We start from the raw sequence: 18181 nt of genomic DNA on the forward strand, positions 1-18181 counted from the left end.
TGGAATTAATAAAATTCAACTTCCTAATTTTTAAAAACTGGTATTAGTCCAAGTAGACGTTAACAGTGGGATAAAGCTCTACTCAAAGCTGCTTTTATAAATTATTTTATCTATGGCAAGACACAAAATTATACGCTATGTGGCATTGGACTGGATGCAGTCAAATTTTGAGCTAACCACTAAAATCTTATCAATCTTGCCTTCAGATTTCAGTATGTTTCCCATCACTTTATAATGCAAATATCTATAGAAAAACTGCATGTCAGCCTCTATAATTAAGTGGGAGATATTCTCATCTACACTAAAATTAGATATGGTTTGTTATCAATCAGGTATTACTGATCCCATTGTGCAGTTTAGTATACATTCTTCAGGGATGTATGCTTTAGTTCAGGGTCTCCAACCTTTTGGATCTCAGGGAACACCAAATCCATAATTTTAAGTCCCGCTGACCCCTGGGGGAAGGGGAGGCTCAACTGCCTTTGGGCATACATGTCTGCTTCTGCAAGGCCTCCGGGTGGGAGGCCTGAGATAAAGCACCTTGTCCCAGGCACACAGACTGGAAATCTTGTGTCCCTTCTCTCAAGACGTTTGGTCAATCTGAGTGAAGGAAAATGAAGACGGGCAGACAGAGGGTGGCTTGCTGACATTTTTGGGAAAGTCGGTCCCAAATTCCAGAGCTGTAGTCACAGGACTGGCCCATTGGTCATCCTGAAGCAGCTCCACCGGGGTGCACCTGTTGGTGACCACCACTTTAGTTTTATATGCATTTATCAAAATATACCCTACTCAGGGGTAAGGTCTATTTGAGAATTCAAATTATTGGCCATTCCACCCACTCATTACAGCACCTATTGTATTTTTGCAAAATGGCTTTCATGCATAACGATCCATACAAATATATAAAGACAAAGCTATTGCTAGATTGGGTTCAATAGTAGAAATAGTACTTTTCTAAATCTACTAAAAGACTAAGCAACAGTTGGGAGCTTAATACAAAGTCTGATGTTCTTTTCGGAACTTGACCTAAGTGAAAATGATGCTACATTTTCCTTGAAATGCAAATATTAGGAACCAAGGTCCAATCTGGGCCAGTCATTGGGACCAGAAACATAGTCTTCCAAACTTTCAGACTTATGCTAGAGCCCATCCTCAGAAACCCATTCTGAGCCCTGAGAATGGGTCCAGCACGAGTCTAAAAGTTTGGCAGACTAAACCGCTGGTCCCAGTGACTGTCTCAGATTGCATCCTGCAACATCCTGGGACATGTGTAGTTGCCTTCATTCTAACAACCAAATTCACAGAAGAAATTAAACTTCCACCTAATAAGGGAATTCCTTTCTTGTAGCTTAAGCACCTTCTCTTAGTGAATGTTTTATTTTCGTGTGTGTGTCTGTATCTGTGTGTAAAAATAAAATATATTCATTGTATATGTATTAGTATTATATATTATATATAATTCATAATATATAATTCATTTCCCCCTTCATTAACATCTTTGCTGTAAAAATAATCCATTTTTCAATCTGATACATTAAGCTTAAACATTCACTGCTTGGAAATTTACCCTTTCCAAATCTCCAAACAGTTTGTGCAATACATCTAATAAAAATTGGATACACCGCAAAAGGGCATGCAAGTGTACATTTAAAAATACTTTAATAAAATAAACTCTTCTATATTACATGTTAAAAGTGCTAGTTAGGAAAGTTTTATTTTATAAACAAGTTTCAAATCTAGTGAAAGAACTGCATATTTTGCTGTTACATTAGGCATCTTAATTGCATGAGAAGAAAATTATTTGTCAATTAATCCAGCTTCTTTAATTTTTGTGTAGAAGAATTTCTCCAGTATATTGGCACATTTGTAATATTCACTTTCAGGTGGGTTGTACTCTCTGCAGTTAGTAAACACTCGCTGCATATCTGCCATGAATAATTTCTTAGATACATAGTATCTATTCTTCAGTCGTTCACTCATAGTTTTCAGATCTGTATAAGAACAAACATCTTATTACTAGAATATCATTTGGTTCTGTGTTTCCCCCCCCCCCCTTTAGTGAAAAAATGGCTGTTCACTTGTTATTTCAGTGCTACATAAAATCAGGATTTATATACATAATCACACCTTTTTGCAGCTGAACCATAATTCTTTATAAATTATAATGAATCTGCCATCCAATTGCAAAAAATGAATGTTGGCAGGTATTCTGTTGTTTTTAGGAATGAGGTGAGTAAAAATAATCTCACTGGAACAGAATGCCGCCTAATTAAAGTACCTAATTATTGTTTGGGCAAAAACAGCTTTCTGTAAGCAGAAAGCTCTCCTTACAATCTATTTTTGAACAAACAGATGAGCGGTGATAACACAGGTGAACCCAAACAGAAAAATCCCTTACATGAGCTCCTACACAAGATTCTTCAAGATCCCTTTCCTAGATATCTGTTTTTTCTAATGCAGGTACCACTAAACTGATATTACACTGAAAAAAAGTTTCTGGTGGTTGTGCGGAATTGATGGAACAAGCACACTTTTACAGTTCCATATTTTAAAATTTATTTTCACTTTTTGTAAAGGCCTTTTTAAAATACTAATTGCATTACCCATAGGAAACCTTATAACTTCATAATATCCAGGAGCCTCTGTTCTCTTCACTGGTTCCATGAAAGGCCAAGCACTCTGGTGGCTCTAGGATAAAAAGTATTACTGATCAATGTTTTGTATCAGAAAACATTTCATGAGATTTAGAAAAACAAAACATACCTTGACCTGTTGTAGAATGTTTTTTAGCGTGCTGTAAAGTTGATCCAGATCTTTGGGTTCTTTACTTAAAACAAAATGCAAACAAGATTAAAGTGTATGATCTGTACGGTTATTTTAATTAGCCAACAACCCACCAATGATAAACTTAATGACAAAACTATATACTGCTGAGAAATACAGATGCAATTATTTTTAAGAAATATATGAATAGTCAATTTGAAAAGAGTTTTATTTAATTTATTTTACTCAACAAATCTTACCTCTTATCTTTATTACTTGGTTTCCAGCCAGTCTCTCCTATGCAATAAGCAATATTAAAGCAAAAGGCAAATAAAAATGATAAGTTACAATTTATAGTTTTAAATCCATATACTCTTCTTTAGAGCAGGGCTGTCCAACTCACAACCCACAGGCCGGATGCGTCATGAGCTGGCCATGCCCATGCCCAGTTTAGCAAAAGGGGGGGGGGAGGAGTCCTGATACATCAAGTGACAACACCATGACAATGCAAGTTTGATACCCCTGCTTTAGAGGATAAGCCAACATTCAGATATAACTGAATATTTTAAAGAACAAATTCCCAATAATTAATTAATATCTACACACAAATCAGTCAAAAAAGCATCAGAACTCTTACCAGTTTTTATTTTTAATTCCCAAGGTATTATAAAAATAATGATAATTATTTATGTATTAATTTTGGCTAGTAATAAGAAAATACATAATCCTGTCATTATATACAATTAAAATACATAATTGTCAGTAAAATTTTATGAATAACCAAGAACTATATCATTTCTGGAGAAGAGAATCCAGTAGTTTAAAATTATATTAAACCACTATTTGCAGAAAAAGATAGAAATAATTAAATATGACATTGGCAATATAACAAAACAGCACAGGGTACATACTAATTCCAGGAATACTTTCTATTGGAATCTGTCGTACTCCATCTTTGAAACAAGAAAGGCCAGGATAAACTTTCTGAATCTGTGCTTGCTTCCTTTCAATTAATTTTTTAATGATCTAGAATAAAGACAGGAAAGAAATAGAAGTATAAAAAGCAATATTATTTTAAATGAGACTAATTTTTGAACAGGTTCATAGTTGAACAAGTGAATGTTCAGTAAAAAGTGAATAAAAATGAATATTTACAAGGGAATGAACAAATGATCTGAAATATATAAATTATCTAAGATATTGATGTTTGTAAGCCATTTATCCAATGTATTAAATGCAAATGTGAATGTGGAACCTCTGAAGCACATATTTATCCAATTTGCTTCTTTGATAATGATATTGAAGAACACCACTATCATGCATGATCAATGCCTACATTTAGAGTTGTATTTCTCACACTAGTCTTCCTCTTCTTATTGGCCTTGATTTGGCACAGTGCTGCCAGTACCAGGTGGTTCTCCCACCTATTGGAAGAAATGTTGAATATGTATAGTTGCAGGTGCTGATAACCTTAGGCATCCAAGGTTTCATATAATTAGAAATATAATTGGGCTCTTCAGACCTGTTCAGAATCCAGTCTCATTGGAAATTCAGGAAGATGTTCACAGCCAACTGGCTTTTTTCCCACCACTACAGTATTTGCAGATTTCTCCCACCCACCCACCCACCCACTCAGAGGTCAGTCACAGAGAAAAAGCAGCAGAAGAGCAGGACTGGAAAGGGTAGTGGGGAAGCAATTTTTAGGCTCAAAATTAAGAGCATATGGAGATCCAAAATATCTGAAAATCTTGATTTTTAAAACCTTCATTGCTCAGATAGTTTGTAGAGGCAATGCAGACAAACATTATTATTAGGATTAGCGAGGAATTAGTGACATATTTTGATTTATTAAGAAAAGTCTAGAAACGTAGAGCTCATTCTGAGGTAGCTTGCTGAACATAGGTAGGAGGAAATTTTCAAGTAACTTCAAAGCTTTTCTTCCTATGATAGTCTCACATTTTCAATTCCCATCCCAGAGTTATGTGCCAGCAAGTCAAGGTCAGGTCTTGCAGTCTCCTTACCACAGCTGGACCATGAAGTGATGGTGCCAAGTTTTTATAAAAACTATGGGATTGTTATTAGTGGGGAGCTTCCGCGGTGGAAGCTAGTGCTGGGTACTGTTGAAAAAATAACTGCGCTTGAGGCATCTCTGTCTATTAAGGAGGTCCTATCAGCCTGTAAGAGATTTATAATACTATCTTGCTTGGTATGTATGCTTTTTAAGTTATGCTTTCAAATGTGTTTGTTTGAGATAATAAAGCTTAAAATCCCTTTATTTACTGGACTCTCTAGATCGAGAAGAACCAATTGCCTGGGCATGTGATCATTGCCCTAACACCTAGCAAAACACAATTGGTAATAAAGATGGGACCAAGTGACAATGCACTGGTTTTGGGAAAGAAAATCTGCAAATCAAGGAAATGAAGGCAGAATTATATTGCTAGTTGACTCAGCACAATGTCTAGGAACCAGTAGCTCAAAACTTAAACCACCAGTTGACCTCACCTTCATGCTTACAGAAATTGGCACAATTTGGAGACTCTTCTCCTAATGCAAAACTTCACTGCATATTATTATTGGGAGTGAGACAGAAGATGGGGAAGAAGTCAGTGGATGGACTAGTCCAGGGCTGCCAAACTCCCGGCCTGCTAATAATAATAATAGTGCTCCATAATGCCTAGGAGCAATTAGAAGCTTCTCAGTGAAAGGCATAGTAGCAAAATGAAGAAATCATCAATTATAAAAGTCAGCAGACCTTTTTAAGAGAGGCACTGAAACATGCAGAGGAATTCAGCAGAGGAACAAGCAGAAACTATGGCTGTTCAGATTCCAAAATTAAATTAAAATTAAAGCCCCATAAACAGTTAAAGAAAGGCTACATATCCAATCCTTATAAAGACAGACCTCTTATATCATCCCAGAAGTGAAATGTAGAAACCTGAGATGGATATATGTGGAATTTGATGATGAGGAATCCAGTTTGACGGAGGGTAAAGAACTTGAGAATGTTTGGGTAGCTAAGATAGGACACTTGGTCACTAATAAACCTATGGCACCATCTGGCAATCCAGAGGCTGCTCAAGCAACAGGGACTGGCAGAGTTTATACTCATCTGGAATCAGTTGATGTGTCTAAAATATTAACAGGCAGAAGTCAGGGGAGGCCCATTTAATGAAAGGAGCTCCTTTCTATATGCATAATCCCTAGATAAATCCAGGGCTGGGAATATCGATAGGGAAGGTCTTAATTTACCCCTAACAATTTACTGATCTACTGTGTTTATGAATTATTTCAGACCCCAGTATACTGTTTTGCTTTTAAAATTCTGACTATTTTAAGTGGGAAGAGCAAAATTGACACTTGTTCTGACCCAGTTTTCCAAAGATACAAACCTTCTGTAGTTGAAGCAATGATTCCTTTATTAGGAGCCCCAGCAGCCCCAGCAGCCCCAGCAAAAAGTTTCTCTTTTATCACTAGCAAGTCTGTCTGGCAGGGAGATAAATAGTTGTCTGCCACATCTATTCATCTCCGCCCCCTGCCTTTTATCCCCAGAGCTAGGGTGGGCCTTCACTAGCAGTGATGACTTTTCCTTCCAAAAATCAGACTATGAATTTCCACTGTTCTCCTCTCCTCTGCCTTCTGCACATCCATACATCAGGCACTAAACCCAGCTGTTCCTACTCTTCCTCATCAGCCACCTTCAGACCTGGGGGCTGTTGGTTCTCCATCTAAGGGCTGATGGATGTCTCTGTCTCTCACTCTGCCAGCTACATTCCCTCTTCTCCTTCAGGTTGCCTTGATGCTAACCATGACTCCCTCCTCATCTGATTCGGCTGTTTGAGGGGGCGGCAGCCAATAGGCCATGACAACACCTTTGAAAATACCCCCAAAATACAGTTAAACAATACTGGCTGAAGGAGAGGTGGGCAATAAAGAGATATCTTAAATCATACAGGGAGGTGGGGGCTTTGGAAAGTTGTAATTTTAGGGCGAAATGTATCTCCTTTTAATTTCTTTGCATGGCCTCTGAAAAAGCTGACAGGACAAGGAGAACGACAGCAGATTACTGTCAATTAATCAACCATGCCCTATTACTTTCAGCAATATCTGTAACTTTTATACAATGTATAAATATTAATTATTGTACTTTTTGTCTTTAATAATGCATTTGAATACAAAGATAATGAAATCTGATGTGTTTTTGCTTTATAAAGTTTAAAATATAATTCAGTGTGTACATTTGTCCACTGTAAACAGAATGTTAGATTGTTGTCAAATTTATATACCAGTACTTTATTCCTTCCGTTCTTTTAAAGCCCTGGAAAGGAAAGGCTAACAATATTTTATAGAGAGTCATTTGGTTTGGTGATTGAAGGCACCAGAATAGAAACAGTTTTGGCTTTGCTTCTTTTCATAGAATCCAATTGGGAACTCTTGGTCTTCCAGCCCTAGGAAGGAAGCATTGGCAAACCACTTCCCAAAAAGTTGCCACAAATGCTAAGAGTCAAGATTGATTTAAAAACAAATGAAAAATTAAAGGACAATCCCCAGCCCAGGGTTGTCAAAACAAAGTAGAAGCAGATAATGTTGCTTCTGCTTCTGGCATGTATCTTAAATGAGAACACATGAAAATAAATTGATTATATAAATGTGGCAGAACTTGCTATAACCACACCCAAATCAAAAGCAGGCAGCCATGCAAAATTTTGTGAAAGGGGCAGCCAAAATCCATCTGGGAGACAATTAAAAGTAGGTTATTACCCCAGGGGATCAGAGGTTGTATACTGAATTTGGCATTTATTGGAAAACAGAAACATGCAAAAAAATAATGTAGGCATGGGAGCTGAGTGCACCCATATGCATTGAAAGCATGCAAGATTTCAGGGACCCATAGCTTACACTGATGGCTATGGGTTTTTTTTAGTTTCCTGGAAAGAGCATAAAAGGAGTCACGATCAAATTATTTTAATTTGTTAAACTTGAAAGGGTAGGGAGAGAATTGCTTCTTACTCTTAGCATAAAAATAATTATAGACATTCTGCTCTTTATTAGAATAATATTTGAATTTTATAAATATCATTTCCTAGAATTGTTTCTGTTAAGAAATTTCTCCTCTTGAGGAAACCCAAATAGTCTCCAAGAATAGATTTGCTTATTGCTATCTGTTGTGCTGCCCACCAAAATATTTTGCATTCCACTTTTTACCCATAATCTTACTCCCTTTTCTTACAACCAGCGTCTAGCAATGGCTCTAATGCAGGCCCTTGGAAGAGAAAAAAGAGAGGAAAGGTTGAATCGAGGGAAAAGGTTTAAATTGCAAGTGCCTTTGCTTATGGTAGCGATAAGAAGGAATCAGGAAAGTAATAATACTGATGGGACTAAATGGGAAAAGGTGGCAAATGATGAGAACGGAAGCCAAAAATGTTTGTAGGGAAGAGAGAAGAAAATTATAATTGCTGACAATATAACAATGATTGTAAGTGATTCAGATAGAAAGAAAGGATTGGCATGGTCTATATATACATTTTAAAAAAGTAACTTTGGACTGTAGAAATAGTATAAACCGGAATATGCATAGCTTTTCTTCTTTGAAGCTTTGCAAATTTTGATTTTGGGAAGTTATACGTGAGTTAAATGCTATTAAATTTCTTTGCAGTTGAACTGTACAATGTCTTAGCTGAACAGAAAATGCAATGAAGTAGTATTCAGGTTTTTGTCTTAAGGTTACTTGAAATCAGCCATAGTTTATCAGGCATTGTTGTGATTATGTTGATTGCTGATTATTTATCTTTAGTGCAGAAGTATTCAAGGGACCTGCAAACATATTTACACATTGAGGTGGGGAGGTAATCCTAATGAACTTAAAGACCAGATTATGTTGTTGTTGTTGTTTTAAAAAGGAGTCCTGTGGTCAGAAAGGACAGAAGCTTTATCTCCCACCATCCTTTCAGTGAGATAAAACTTTTAGTTCAATAAGCTGTTCAAAAGTGCTGAAATATAGTGCTCTCTATTGCAGTTTACTCTGCACTACAACATCAGGAAAGAATCTATCCGGTCACAGTTGAAGCAGCCACTGAATATAGCAGTGAAATGATTAAAACAAGAAAAGAAAGGTCAAGGTGAGCACAAACCTCTATTTTGATGAAACAATAGAAATGTATTCTAAGAAATCGGGTAATTCGCTGGATCTACAGAACTGGATCTATAGGTCCCTAGCACCGTGTAACGGAGTGAGCTCCCATACTTCCCCCAGCTTCTGTGAACCTAGCAGTTTGAATGCATGTAATAATGCAAGAGAAAAATAAGAACCATCTTTGGTGGGAAGCTAACAGTGTTCTGTGCACCTTTGGCGTTTAATCATGCCAGCCACAGGACCACGGAGACATCTTCGGACAGTGCTGGCTCTTCGGCTTTGAAATGGAGATGAGCACTGCCCCCTAGAGTCGGGAACCACTAGCACATATGTATGAGGAGAATCTTTACCCTTACCTATAGAGTTGAGGTATAGCTGCACTATGATCAAATTGCCCCAGGTCTAATTTGGTTATAAAAGGAATCCAGGCATTAAGCAGCATAATAGACACAGATATAGAGAAGAATGTCCTATACAAACAAATAAATGACGAAATCCAATTTGGTCTGAGTTGCCAGACTTGCAGAACTTGACAGCTTTGGATTTCTCAGATTGAAGCCTTCTCCAGTCCCATCACCTGTTTATGGCACTGACATTTGGGACTTTCAAGATTACTTAGTTCAAAAACAACTGGTCAAAATTACTGATAGGAAGACACAATGATCTCCCACATCCAAGGCTGGTGATCTACTCCTTCTTCCTCACAAAACAGAAGACTCCATTTTTATACAGGGAGTCATCATTCAGCAACTGCAGCAACTGCAGTTGGGGCTGGAAACTCAGTTGTTAAGCAAAGTAGTCACTAAGTAAAAACTCATGTGACTATGCTTACAATTTTACCTCAGCTTTCCTTTTATTTATTTTTATTGTTAGTCAAATGTATGTGGCCGACCATTTCTCCTGAAGTGATTCTGGGTGGCATTTAATACATTTGGGGCCACCCGTCTGTTTGTGGTTATATCTTTACAGCATGCATCAGCAAGCTACAACCACAAACAGCTGGGTGAGCCCAAGTGGAAGTGAAGGATTCCACAATTCAACTCACAAGGAAGCTGGGTAAAAAGGTAAATCTTACAGCTCTTCCCTTCTCCCCCTTCCTATTCCTGTCCTTTGGTGTTGGGATAATTAACAAGAAAAGAATTGATCTTTGTATTTGTAGTCCTTCCAGAAAAAATAATTATAAGAGTACGCAATAGGGAATACACATAAGAAAGGAATGTGCTGGATCATTTGTCTAATGCACTCATGGCTATGAGCAACATGTTGCTTAGGATTCAAAGAAGCCTTAAAATTAATTAGGTATCGTCAGTATCAAGCAGCAGCAAGAGCTAGCCAAAGCTAATCAACTAATTAAGAGCTGAATTTGCGATCAGCATTTTTTAGGGATGTATTGTATTGGGAACAAAAGCAGATAAAGAAGAGATAGCTTTTTAGGCAATCTCTGCTCAGGTAGGGAGGGGAGTGGAATAAAATGACAGGCAAAAGACAATACATACAACTAATGACAATGGCAAATGCCTGATGAAAGAGAAAAAAAACATACTATGAAGTCATAAATATGGGCACTGGTTGCAGAGTTACTTTTTCATCACAATTGTAATGATTGCTATCTGAGGCAATCGTTAAATGGGAATTATCTATAATGATATCCATCTGTACAATCCATTGTCAAGTTATCATTAAATGCTTTTCAACTGATACACAAAAAACAGACAAGAGGGAAATAGAGTCATTCTACTGTTGTTTCAAGCCAATTCATTTCCTTCAGAAGTTTCCCATGAAAAATTAGTATCATTTGGTACTGTATCATTGGTATAAAAAAAAAACCTAAATGTTGTATAATTATGCGAACTCCTGAGTAGCTTTCCTAATAGATTTAAAATATTAGAATATATTAGTATATATTTTTGAGGGAAATCATTTTACCTCTTTTTGTTTCTTAATGATGACTGAAAATTCAGTGTATGGGATCTTTGGATTCAATTCACATCCCATTAAAGTTGCTCCTTCATAGTCCTTGATATAGCCTACATATTTTGCTTTTGGTACCTTAATATCTTTTGAAAAGCCCTAAGGAAAAAAACAACAACAACCAATGTATTTTTACATGCTCACTGAAGACAGTCTGATATTTTACAGTAGTGGTATTTTTCTTCATGTACTTGGTGACTGCAATTCAGAACCTGACAGATCAGTTACTACCATCCTTAATTTAAATGTATGAAAATATAATATTATAAATGGAAGAAACAGGATATACAATATATTTTTTTAAGGTCACCATGTAATTCATCAGTGGTTACTATCCAGAGATAATTACAGCTCCTCTAGCAACTGTCAGAAGCTTTCAAAAACAGCAAGAGGGAGAAAAATATATTACACAGAGGTGTCACATAGCAGCATAGAAAATACAACCAGGAATGAACTATTATTACAAGAAATAGTGAGAATTATAGATTTCTAAAAAACAGAAACAAAACTACTTTAGCTTTTTTAGTGCCCAATTAATCAATTGTAACAAAAAAAAATCACTTGCATGTGAAAGATTAGTATTTAATGCGATAATGAAAACTTACACTGCAATACAATTGATTAGCTTAAATTGCCAGAACACTTTGTTTTAGGTCAATTGTATATTAACAATAGACTTTAAATTCAATGAATAATAATATTTTCCTTCAGATAATAAGATTACTCTGAAAGTCTTCTGTGTGCGTCTAATAGTTATTCAAATTTTATTTGCCTACACAGGTTGAAAATTACTCCCAAAGTTCTACTTACTTGTTTCTTGAAATACCCAATTGCATATTCATCAGCATACGTAAGGAAATTGAGAATATTATGCTTAATGTGATATTCTTTCAGATGATTCATTAAGTGTGTTCCATAACCCTGAAAAAAATTATGGTGACAGTTTATCAATTGAGGATTACAATGTATTAAAACTTCGATGCTTGCAGTTTGCAGCAATAAAGCAATTTAAATACAGAAATAATGTGGACCCCTAAGAAGTGTATGTGAGAACAGAAGTTTTTGTCTCCTAGCAGAAGTAATGGTTATCACATTTTCTTTTCCAATTGCATGAGCTATGTTAAATCCTGCTTCCCAAAATTACTTTCAAAATAATACTTTGCAGCCAAGTCTAACCAGAGTAAGAAGTTATAACTAGCCTATTTTTCCTGAGAGAATGAATAAGGGAATACTGCAGGCAATGCTGCATCTTTGTCAGCTTATTTTATAACTTGCAGGAAGGATTTTATCGACTCTATGTTTTTTTTTGTTTTTTTTTCCTTGCTTTTTTTCTACCTTTAATGAGGCACTTGATACCACCTGCTTTTAGGGTTGATGTTATAATTTTCCGTCATGTTTTCTTTTTCCCCGGCATCATTACTTTATTATTTATTTATTATTATTATTATTTATTTATTTATTTATTTATTTATTTATTATTTATTATTATTTATTTATTTATTTATTATTTATTTATTTATTTATTTTGTAAGGCGTAACAGAATACAGCATTAGTGCATAAAGTTTTTTTTAAAAAGGCATATAAAATGTGTATCAAAATATAAAACACCAATACAGTGAATTATTTTAAAAATACACAATACAAATGATGAATAAAATAATTAATAATTAAATTATGTATGGGCAATTACTAGAGTGCTTGAGCCCATGGCCAATTATCTAGGTCATTTAGCCACTGGACCACAGTGCCCTCAAGATAATGCAGGGACCAGGGAACCTTGTAAAGTTTGCAGGACATTCACACAATCAGATTGCATTATTACTTTTGCATACCCATGTAAATGTAAGTTTCATTATTAGTTCACCTACTTTAGACCAAAGCTTCTTTCTTTTGTTTTGTGCCATTTTGCTTTCTTCTTACTTAAGACTGCTAAAATATTAGACTTAGCATACTGTTGAGATTAAATTTCCTTGATCATTCTGTTTGGTTAGGTTACTACTAAACAACCAGCATACAAGAAAATCAGACATACCATATCAGGATATAATAACTTCCTTCAATGAGCAAGCGTAGATCATCATTATAGTTCATTCAAGATCTATTATCTAATGATTAGTTATTCCGACCTTTGAATGCACAAAACTTTTTGAATGATTAACACACATCACATATCTTCCTAATAGAACTAATTGTTTAATAAAAATTAGTTTAAAAAAAGGAATAATTCCATTATTATTGACAGAGTCTAAAAGTTGGGAAACGATGTTTTTTATTGCTACCACATATTTTTCAACATTATAATTAACATTATATTAATAATAATACCTACACCCATTACAATAGGTTGTGACTTTCAGTATACTTCAACCATATTCAGCAAAGATAAAAAAATATTCCAATTGTGCACATAATTTCCTACCCATCTCCTTTTATCTTATATATTTCCTTATTATTTGCATTAGGACCAAACTGGAAATAAGATGGAAGACTTATATAGATACTACATTTATTACTGACAGACACCTAAGTAAATTTCCTCTAAGACTAAGTGGTATAAGTAGAATTAAGTCACAAGAGAATATTACTTTGCCATGTGTTTTATTCAGTCTTCTGGTTCCTTTTTAAAAAGTAAGCTGCAATTTAGGCAGAAGAATAATTTTCACAATTTGATCAAGTTCAGGACTATGGGGTCACATAAAATCCAATTAAACCTGCACATTGAAACACTTGTTTCAGAGGTGGTATTCAGTAGGTTCTAACCAGTTCCAGATACATTTTGAGTAGTTCGGGGAAATGGTGATTGCCCCGCCACCATCTATTCTCTGCCTCCCGAGTCCCACTGATCGGGAGGAAATTGAGATTTTACAGTATCCTTCCCCTGCCACACCCAAGCATGCACACAGAACCGGTAGTAAAAAAAATTGAATCCCACCACTGACTTGTTTGATCATGCAATTAATATTACTTTTACCTTGACTTGTTCATTAGACGTCACAGCACAGAAAACTATTTCTGTAAATCCTTGAGATGGGAACATCCGGAAACAGATACCACCAATCACACGGCCATCCTTTATTAATGCAAGGGTCTTGTGTTTCCTGTAATTATATATTTTGACATAAAAACCATATTAACCATTAATGATGCCCATCACAGGTGCCTTCATAACCATAGTGATTATAAATAGAATATATTTGCATAGATTTTGATGCCAATTAGATTTTATTTTCAAAAGAAGGTGTCCAAAAAACCGATACTGTGACAATGTAAAATATTCTGATTGCCTTTCTAGGTTCCCTTTCATATGATTATCTCCTGTCCCATATTATTATACTGGAATAAGAACTGATTTCTTCAATATGGAAACAGCTCGACTGAATTATGCCAACTTCTATTCTGTGTCTTGTTTTCAGAGAGAAGGAAAATTGTCTATTAAAAGAACTAGTCAGACTGGGAGGAGTTGGATTTTCATCTGTAGTTTATCAACATCATTCAAGCCTTTACCAAAATTGTAGGTATTCCTGTCCCCTCTTAAATCAATTGGGCGGGCTACTTGTTTCATAACGACAGACAGCCAATTTTGAACTTGGTCCAGGTCAGTCACACTCTCGTTCATGTTAATATCAGGGTCCATATAAACTTCTAAAATACTCCTAGCAGGGTTTGAATTAGTATGTGATTGAATGAAAAGGCTAGTAGTTTTTCTTGGCAGAAAAATGAAGAACGCCTCTTCCTCCACATTTTTTTATTCTGAATAAATTTCAAACAATTATCTTGATAATGTTTCAAATCTTTTGAAATATGAATAAAACATGCCCAGACATAGCACAGAGAAGGCACACTTCCTAGGTCACAAATAGGTGAGGTTTTTTTTCATCAAAGGGACTTGAAGTATGCTCATCCTTCTGCTAGATGTCATGGGGCAAACAGAGTTAATTGGAGCAGGCAATCTTACAAATAGCCAAGTCTTGTGTCTTGAAGGGATTTAAGTATAGTTACTAAGCAGATAAAAAGGGGGTTTTAAGAGGCAGTACTAGCGATGTCTTATTGATGATAGTTTTGAAGAGCCAAACATTAATATCAGGGATGAGATTGAAATATTTTAGCAACTGGTTCTCTGTCCGGTTGCTGGGTAGGCATGGCCATGGTGGGTGTGGCCTAATCGGCCTCCTGCACCATGGGGGTGGGGGCCATGTTTTCGCCCTCCCCAGGCTGTGGAGGTTTTCCTCAAGCCTCCAGGAGGCCAGAAACACCCCCATTTCCGGACTTTTGGAACTTCCAGGAGGCCCGTTTTTCACCTTCCCAGAGCAGACTCTGCATGGGCCCTGCAATTAACTGGCATCCAAAATGGGCCGCGTGGAGACTCCTAGGAGAGAAGGGGAGGGGTGGGAGGGGCCAATCCTTGCAACTATCAGTTCGGCAAACCAGATGTAAAATTAGCATCCAGTTCGCCCGAACCATTCAAAACCACCTGAATCCCAATCCTGATTAATATTAATATTACAAGTTGATGTGATAGAAGACAATTGTACCTGCAATTCCTGCACCAACGTTCCAGAGAACATTCTGGAAGGGAGCAGGAATTGCTCAAATTGTCCTCTTTCCTGTTCCAATTATAAATCATCTTTGTGAAAGCTTAAGTATTTCCTATTTCTCCCTTATTTGGAACACTCTTTACAATGAATCACTAAATGCAAATCCCAATCTTTAACTTTATCTTTTAGCCTGTCCAAAGATTGAAAATTCTATCAAAAAAATTAAAAACACTACACTTTGCCAAATGGACTTCTAGCTATCTAGATACCTAACTTGTCATCTTCCTTTTTGTTACTGTTGTTGCTCCAAGTCCCAAATCAACAGTCCATAGATTTAAAAGCTTATTTTCAACTTTTAAAAATGAATCCATTCAATAAATATTATCTCTTTTCTTGTTCTATCATTCCCTTTGAGAAAAAAAAATAGAGATGATACTCACGGATCAAAGACTAGACGAGTAATATACTCTTTTGGCATTCTGGGTAGCTGATGTGAAAATACATTTTGTAAGCCAACTAGCCACATCATAATCTTTTTATTTGGTTTTTGATTTAAGGAATTTCCAACCACATGAAATTCAATCACTCCCCTACGCTCCTCCAATCTTGCAGCTTCATCCCGAGCTGAGTGTGCAGACAGAAAATTAGTCTGCTTTAAGAAAAAAAAAACAATGAAAAATGATTCAACATTTATTTTAGGAATCCTTTTTTCCCCTTTTCATATATAGTTAATACATATCTCATTAATTAGAGTTGGAAATCTTGCCCATCTGTTTTGATGACATCTACTTTTGTTCAAGGTTGTATCTCTAACTGAGTAAGTAACATACCTGAAAAATATCCAGCAATTCAGACTAAATATTTAATAAATTATTTGGCTAAATGTTTATCATGTGAAAAAAATATTTCAAATATCCATTACAAGTTCTTGCTATACAAAAGAACATTTCTGTCAATCAGCTTATATCTAATATTTTTTAAAAAAATGAAAAACCTCACATAATTCCTACTTGAAAAGTACAAGATATCATTCAACATTATTTGTGTCCTTTAATACAGCGGTCCCCAACCCCTGGGCCATGACCAACACCAGTCCAAAGCCCACCAAAAACTGGGCTGCCTAATTGAGCGAAGCACCATCCATGCACGCACAGGATCCAGGCAGAGCACGGAACCATGCACACACACGCACAGCCCTTGGAAAAACTTTCCCCCATGGAAGAGGTCCATGGCACTCAAAAGGTTGGAGATCGCTGCTTTAATATATCTTTTCAATTACAAACATCTAAATTTAGATAATGTTAGACCAGAGATGGGTTCCTACTGATTCAGACCGGTTCAGCTGAGTAGGTAGTAACTTGACTGACCACGCCCCTGAACTGGTTCTATCGGCGGCACCATAGGCACCGTCATCTTTTTTGCTTCTGCACATGCGCAAAAGTATTTTTATAGTACTGTGCATGTGCACATAGCATGCATCCACACACACAGCGCATCCCTGACTGAACCGGAAGCAGCAGCAGCTGGAACTCACCCCTGCTGAGAACTAGGACAACTAGGCAAAGAATGCCTTCTTTGACAACTTAGCTAACTAGCTACATACAAAAGTTGCCCAATGCATAAATTCTGTCCCTTCATCCTTTCTTACAACTCTACTAGCTCTTGAAGATCTCTGGGACACAAAGATCTAGTAAAGGTTACATAGGAGTGTGGAAAGCAAAAAGAACCAAGCAGTCACATTTTCTGTCAAGTTCTTGACAATGCTTAGTGGAGATAGAAGAGAAAATGGGGGAAGCAGAGGAAAAGGATCTAAACTAAACCAAATAAATGAGCATTTAATATTCACGTATCCTCAAAGTAATCTAATGAAAATATAGATGATTGGCTATGTTACGGGATAGAGTTTAGAGACAGGCTTTGGATCATCTTATTTTTTTATTTTTTTAAATGATTTGTTTGATTTGATATATCATTTATTTTGATCGTTTTATATGCTGAGTTTTTAATTGAAAGCTGCTTAGCATCATTTAGGAGTTGAGCAGACTATAAATTAAGTAAATCTAGCAAATTACTCTAAATTCATGAAACATTATAAATTTTCTTTACATGACTTTCGTTAATTTTTTTCATATATCTGGATATATAGTATAATCCACATGAACAATTCCCTTTCTAAATATGAGCACATTTTAAAATGAAAATCATAAAATAGACAAGATGCTTGAATGAAATTATGTGCCAGCTATGCCATTAAAATATCCTTTAAAATTTATTTTTAAATTTGTCATTTTCTAGTGTATACATACAATACTTACATGTTGTATATGTATAAATACTAGCAGCTTGATGTGTTTGGCTATGTTTTACTACTTTTAATAATCCCAGAATTCTTAGCTATGGCTATATTGAGTAGAAATTCTAGGAACTAAACTCCAGGCAATATGAGGCACCTACTTAGGCTGAATTCTATTAATGTATTAATAATGAAAAGCTGCCTTCAAATTAAAATCAGTTCAATACTGTTGAAATTTTAAAAAATGTCTTGGTATGACATTAAACCTATTGATACTGTAGTTAGAAAATATAATATGCTATCCTTATATTTGACATTAATTCTGAAAAGTACATTTCTCACCTCTGGACCAAGCATTGCTGTTGGATCTGCAATAGTTGACATCACTTCATTGATCAGTTCAACAGGAATATCTCCTATAATCCGTGGCTTCTTAGCATTCTCCGCAGAATAACCTTCATTGTTTTTTCGTTTTTCTCCTAAAT

At 35.8% G+C, this 18181-nt stretch overlaps 1 protein-coding gene across 3 annotated transcripts in view; it reads right to left on the reverse strand.

The window, feature by feature from the left end:
- Positions 1–1779: 1779 nt before the first annotated feature.
- KAT2B (lysine acetyltransferase 2B) overlaps positions 1780–18181 on the reverse strand; it is an 89001-nt gene continuing 72599 nt past the window's right edge. For 2 of the 3 annotated variants that reach the window (XM_081971643.1, XM_081971645.1), the window contains exons 9-18: positions 18039–18175; positions 15844–16055; positions 13840–13966; positions 11678–11788; positions 10823–10966; positions 3675–3789; positions 3024–3060; positions 2764–2827; positions 2604–2688; positions 1780–1991 (exon numbers count right to left, since the gene is read on the reverse strand). In XM_081971643.1, coding sequence (XP_081827769.1) covers positions 1798–1991; positions 2604–2688; positions 2764–2827; positions 3024–3060; positions 3675–3789; positions 10823–10966; positions 11678–11788; positions 13840–13966; positions 15844–16055; positions 18039–18175 — 1226 coding nt within the window. In that variant the 3' untranslated portion in view covers positions 1780–1797. The remainder of the gene's footprint in view (positions 1992–2603; positions 2689–2763; positions 2828–3023; positions 3061–3674; positions 3790–10822; positions 10967–11677; positions 11789–13839; positions 13967–15843; positions 16056–18038; positions 18176–18181) is intronic. The other variant, XM_081971644.1, reaches the window with a different exon arrangement.

Source organism: Natrix helvetica, assembly GCF_964273705.1.
Source record: "Natrix helvetica genome assembly, chromosome: Z".
NCBI lineage: Eukaryota > Metazoa > Chordata > Lepidosauria > Squamata > Natricidae > Natrix > Natrix helvetica.